This window comes from Gavialis gangeticus, unplaced genomic scaffold, assembly GCF_001723915.1.
Source record: "Gavialis gangeticus isolate Ggan-Ray unplaced genomic scaffold, GavGan_comp1, whole genome shotgun sequence".
Taxonomy (NCBI): Eukaryota; Metazoa; Chordata; order Crocodylia; family Gavialidae; genus Gavialis; species Gavialis gangeticus.
The window spans coordinates 193,585,119-193,591,257 of NW_017729032.1; the positions used below are offsets into that span (position 1 = coordinate 193,585,119).

A 6,139-nucleotide genomic window follows, 5' to 3' on the forward strand; every position below is an offset into this window, starting at 1 on the left:
CTTTTCACTAGAAAAAGTGCATCAAAAATATTTCCTCAAGACAATGTACTTACATGCTCTCATTAGGTGAAATACTGTCATTTAGATAGGAACCATTGCTATTCTCCATTTCTGCTAGCCTGTGGAAAAATGGAAAAGCTCATTAAAATCTATAAGGGTCACTGGAGGTTTCTCTTGTTCTAACATTTCAGAAACTTTAAGATATCTATTTTGGTGACACAGAGTAGTCAACATATTAGAGACCCTAAATTTAGAAACCCAGATGAATTTTTAACTTGCTGTTGGTTAACAAATGGGCTGCCAGAAATAATTGCTTATTTGTTACACTGAATCTATCTGAAGGCGTTGCTAAGTTTTCTGCTCTTCTTCTTTATATTCAAATCCTGTTAGTCAAACTGATTCTGATATGAAAGAAAGGCCTTAAGATGCCATAAGCTTCCACAAATCACTCTGTACCTAGTAATGTCATCTCCAGAACTGAAATAACCTGTGCATTTATTTCCATTTGAGAACACTTGTTCTTAATGCAAGGTGCAATTTAGGCAAAGGTTTACTTGATTCATGTGATTTTTTTCACTTGAATACCTATTTTGCACAATCCCCACCCCTGTAAATTCCAGTGCTTGGGGGGAAAAAGAAAACACTTGGCATATAACTTACATCTGTCCATTTAATCCATTGCTTGTTGTTATCAAAAAAACCTGGAACTTAAAAGTGGGCAAAAACCAAGTACAGAAGCGGTATACTATTGTTACTGTCCAAAATACAGAATGGTGCTTTTTTGTGGTATTTCTTAAACTGATTTTCTGGCTAAAGTCATCTGAGACCTGAACAGTGATGGATAGAAGTTTTAGAGGGCTTGCTGTTTTCCATTATATGATTATACCAGGATTTCTAATAAAATAAAACCCTATGTGAACATAATGCACTAAATGCAGAATGCAAATGTTAGTTTCAAACCACACACATGCTTTGGCTTTACCTAAATGTTAAGTGGATCATATTTACTTGTGGATCATCATACAATGGTTTGGCATGCAAGTTAGTTAGCAAGGTGGTTAGTAGCAGTCAGTTAAGTATTACTACCTACCCCAGGATCTAGGAAAAATACTAAGTTCAGTTATTAAAAACCCTTATAATGATGGCTTGTCTTTGGGTGTGTTCTAAATGACTTTTAAAGAAAGATTTGCCTAGTGTCCAGCTGGTCCCATACCTGCTAGCATAATGTTCAATGCGTGAATGAGTATCGTCATGCGAAAGCTGAGGGGACGAAGCAGGCCTATAAGGCAGAAAAAACTGATTAATCACAAATAATATCCCTTGAAAAGATAAAAATATACTTAGGTATGTCTATACCCTCATACTTCCATGCCTTTTGCTTATGATGTGATCATCAAACAGCAAGTTATACTTGCATAACCCCTGTGACTTGTGTGCTTCTTTGATCCACTGGCATGGGATGTGTTGGGACACCACAGAAAAGGGAGTCTGTTCATTTGCAGTTTTTTTGTGGTCTTGCTTTTTTGTGATACACAGGCAAAATTGAGTTACCTGGAGGAGTTTATGTCAATAAAGGATCTAAAGATGAGGTTTGCTGTCATCATTCCCCAGCCTCACTCAGTTACCACTGTATTTTGTATACTATTCAGGCCCAATTGTCAAACCCTGTTGAAAGTGTTTTGTCTTTTCCTTTCTGTTTCAGTATTGGTTTCTAAACCTCCAGTAGCATGTCCATTTCAAACTAGAGTTTGCAAGCACCCTCAGCCATGCCCAATCAGGTAGGAACCTTATTATGTATTAAATATTACTGGTTTAAATAGATTGCAAGAATCAAAACTGTAGTTTTGGTGATGGTCATCCTTCCTACAGTTTAGGTACTGAACTAATGTAGCAGCAATATATTTAGAACAGTGTTATGTTGGATCACCCACCTTTCAGCTATGACAGTCTGTGATCCCCTCCACCTTTGTGAAACTAAAAAAAATTGGACTTTTCACAAGAATAAAGTTGTTGCACCCTTATGGATTGCTTTATATTTGAACTGGTATGACTAGGTCAATTAGGGGTGCAATTTTTTATTACTAGAGACCAAGTACAACCCATAATATGGCCACAATGAATGTGCCTTATAGTAATACAGCTTATTATCCTTTACGTATGAAAAGAGCTATGCTGCCATAAAGCTGTCACTGGTGCTGCCCACAGTGTGTTTTGCCAGAGTGGCTTCCTTTCAGAAGTGAATGAAAGGAGTTGTATATTTACTAGTTATAACTCAAAAAGTGTTTTCTTGTGGTACATGATGCTGCTAAATTATGGTACAACAATCCTGCAGTAAATTTGCTACCGGATGATTATACTTTATTGGTCATCTTCTGGCTTTCAAATCAGTTTGCAATGTGCTCTAGAAAATTAAGATATCTGGTGCTCAGGGAGCTAGGTACTATATATATATAAATCATCATCATTAAATGCTTTTTCTCAGACACCAGGAACACTTTTTCTCTGAGCTGTTACTGGCTAAGTATTATAAAACTCATTTCTGCTGAGATAAGCTTTCCCATATCTAAGTCCACATTTACCCATCGTTCTTTCAAATATCACCAGAGGCAAACTAATAGATATATGCAATCCACTGAATTCCTCAATACCATACAGAAATACAATAGACAAGCAATTAATTCTTCACAACCAGATATCCCAGATTGTGTGAGACAGCTTTGCAGTTGGAGGTAGCTCAAAGGAATGTAATTGAACACACTTTCAAAATCTGTGGTAAAGGCCATTTTAATAATAATAGTAATTTTAAGGTTTTGCTGCTATGCTGATAGTTCCCCACATTTCTATTTTCTTGACATTCAGAAATTGGCTACATCTTTTGATGCCTCATCCTCAGAAACTAATTTGCATCTTTCAAGGAAAACCAGAAATGCTTATTTGCACCCCTGAACTAATGTAAATTGAACCTCACCCACAAAAACATGAACATAAATCTGAAATATATATTTTACCATTAGATGAGAGAAAGGATAATAAAAGTTTTGACAAATAGTTTTGAAAACCAATAACTCTGTATGTCCAAATGCTATTCTTTCATAGGTTTAGGCAAATGTCCCATCTTACTAATTCAGTGCATCATAAAGCTTATGTTTATGATCACTTTTGCCTTCATCAGATAATGCTGCTACAAGCTTTTTGTTAGCTTGTTTGTTTTTTAAGCATTCCATGGAGAAAGTTAAGTACTCCAAACCCTTCAAATAAGATCAAATAATATCTTAATAACAAGGACTTTTGAAAATGAAGTGGAGAAAATCATCTGAGATAAGACTCCTGGATCATGAACTAGGAAAGGAGGATTTTTTTGTGTAGTATCACCAAAAAAGCTTCAATCTTGATTCCTTTTTACTGCCATACTACTAGAGAATAAGCTGTGATCTTTTTTAACTCAGCAGTGTTGCGTGAATGGCTAAGACTGTATGTACGGATATGCCAGTTCTAAGCAGATGTCTGAATGAGGCTCTGTTTTAGTTAATGTAGTATGTAAACACCTATACTAGCAAGGTCAGGCACTGGAAACAGTCTACTGGCAGCAACGTGGAACTCAGCATGGGCTATTTTCCCCTGCCAAGAGCACAGTAAATTCTACACTATTACAATTTTTGCACTGAGCTCTGTGCAGGCCTTGATAACTACCATTGATATATGACCTAGTTTGTTTGAAATCTGCAACATAGACCCTAAAATTACTAACTGCAAAGAAATGTATTACTCTTGGTTTCCTAGCAAAACCCACATGTTGTGATGCTCTTATGCTCTAGAACACTGGGTAATAATAAACCCACATTTTCAAAATAAATATTCAATTTGTTAAGCTGAGGCTTCTTGAATGTAAGGAATCATGGAAGTCTTTTTAATGACAGTTTCCAGATATTTAACTACCAAGGTATTATGAGAAGAAATTCTTGCAATTCTTAAATGAAGCTACATGCCTGGCAACCAGAGAGTATCTGCAAAATGTCCAACCTACCCACAAGCAGTCTGAATTATAAAGATCACATTTTAACATATTTTTATAACAGCATCAGCAGTGTCAACTGCAAATATCATGATGTCAATCCATTATCTTTGCTGTTACAGTGCATTCCTAATTTTTTCACATTTTAGACACAAAACTTTTGAGACTGATAGAAAACTTGTACAGAAGTACCACACCGGGGCTCTCAGCATTGGATGTTGAGGGGAATTTTCTGATCATCAGAATGAATGCACAAGTATTTACTTGCTTTCAAAGGTCATTACCAGTGTTACTGTGATGAGGGGATCCACTTCCAAAAATTGGGTGAAGCATTTTCCCTTGAAAGAAATCTAGTTCTGTATCTCATAATTCTCTCTAACCCTAGTGTCTTCTCATGTATGAGAGGTAAAAACTTTGAGCTAATACCCAAGACTGCCTAACCCTTTCTGTAAAGCTTTTAGTGTAGCATGTCACAAAGTTATTCGTGCAAGTGATCTGTGAACATCATGCCTTAAAATCAAATGTTATACCAGCTTAATTTCATGTTATGTTAGACACAACAACAACATTCCATAGCATTCAAGCTTTTATTTTTTGAGTTTTTCTTAACTTTTTGTAAGAAAAGATTTAATTGTGCTTTAAAGAGTCAGTAACCCAGATCCACACTTAGGTGATAGACAGTATTACCATGGATGCATTTAGAGGAGAAACTCTGTTAGACACAAATGCATCCTAAATTCCAAAGCCCAGCTACTTCCGTCTGGCTCCAGGCTTTATTGGCTTGTTGTATAAGTGGCTCCTTAAACACATGCAGTTTGTAAAAGCAAGCTGATTTCTTGGCACCTTAAAATCAACCTCCTAGAGAAAGAGCACTTCATTTCTCTTCACAACAGTCTATTTTCAGTGTAGAAATTATAAATCAATAGTCCAATTTATACATTTGCTCTTGTTTATTCTAAATAACACTTCACTGTAAGTGTGGTGCAGGTCATACTTATTTCCAACTGTGTATGCTATTAGTGGTATACAACCTCCTATTTTAATGCTCTCTTTTTACTAATATTCATAAGTGTGTGAATTAAGACTCAGAAATAATTTATATTAATTTAAAATGAGCAGAAAAATGCTAGCACTCTAGTTTATACTGAGGCTACTACTACTGCAGTAAAACAATGCATGTGCAGGGATAGCACTTACACGAAATCCAGTTCAAAGTTGAAAAATCCTATTGCTGTTGCTTCTGAAAACAATTCAGAAAGGCTCAGAGCTACTGCCCCTTCACAATTCCTTTTACACCAAAAATACTGCAATGAAATATCCAAGAACTGTCAATGGCTATAGCCTTTTGTATGTGCTTGTGTGTGTGTGTGTAAAAACTTACATCATGGCCTCAGTTATAAGACCAAATTGAAGTTCTCTGAAATTTTATTAAAAACATAAAGTTCAATTAATATAATCTGAAAAGCATTTAGTTTACAATCATAAGGTCTAGTGTTATCCAGAGATACAAGCTTTCAAATTACAAACTCTCAAATGCATTAGTAGGATTGTGCATCAAATCCCTGCTAATCAGATGAGAATACACACTCCTGAGAGGAGTATACAGTATACATTTCACAATGCCTAAGAAACCCTGGTGCTGTCCCACTCTGTGCATTTGGAATCAAAATGATACTTTCAGAAAGTCTATCAGGAAAAAGAACCATAACAAAATAAGGAAGTGAACATATGTAAAAAATAAACAAAAACAAAACAAAAAAGTGAGGGAACGCAGCAGCAGCAGCAGCACACTTCAGCAAAAGTACTCACGCAGAATCTACTGGCCAGAAGTTGATCAGAGTAACAGGACTGCAAGACAAAAAATGAGGAGGTGAAGAGAGAGGCAGAAAAAACTTAGCAGCAAAATAATTACAGAAAGATTAAAAAAAAAATCACAACAACTAAAAAACAGAAAATCCAACAGACCAACATGGATGACCGTGAAAAGCAGCTAACCAAAAAGGCAGAAAATAAAATTAAAATATCAAATTAAAAAAAAAAAGGAGAGAGAGAGGGGGAGAGAGAGAGAGCTGGAGATATTCAGACTGGTAGATACAGAGAGCTGTAGATATATGAAGCTGGAGATAT

At 35.9% G+C, this 6,139-nt stretch overlaps 1 protein-coding gene across 8 annotated transcripts in view; it reads right to left on the reverse strand.

Annotated features, from left to right (window-relative positions):
* The window catches only part of DMD (dystrophin), a 2,221,918-nt gene that overhangs the window by 47,101 nt on the left and 2,168,678 nt on the right, over positions 1-6,139 (reverse strand). For 5 of the 8 annotated variants that reach the window (XM_019523954.1, XM_019523950.1, XM_019523952.1 and 2 more), the window contains 3 exons: positions 5,822-5,860; positions 1,214-1,279; positions 54-119 (listed from right to left, as the gene is read on the reverse strand). In XM_019523954.1, coding sequence (XP_019379499.1) covers positions 54-119; positions 1,214-1,279; positions 5,822-5,860 — 171 coding nt within the window. The remainder of the gene's footprint in view (positions 1-53; positions 120-1,213; positions 1,280-5,821; positions 5,861-6,139) is intronic. The other 3 variants (XM_019523951.1, XM_019523947.1, XM_019523949.1) reach the window with 3 other exon arrangements.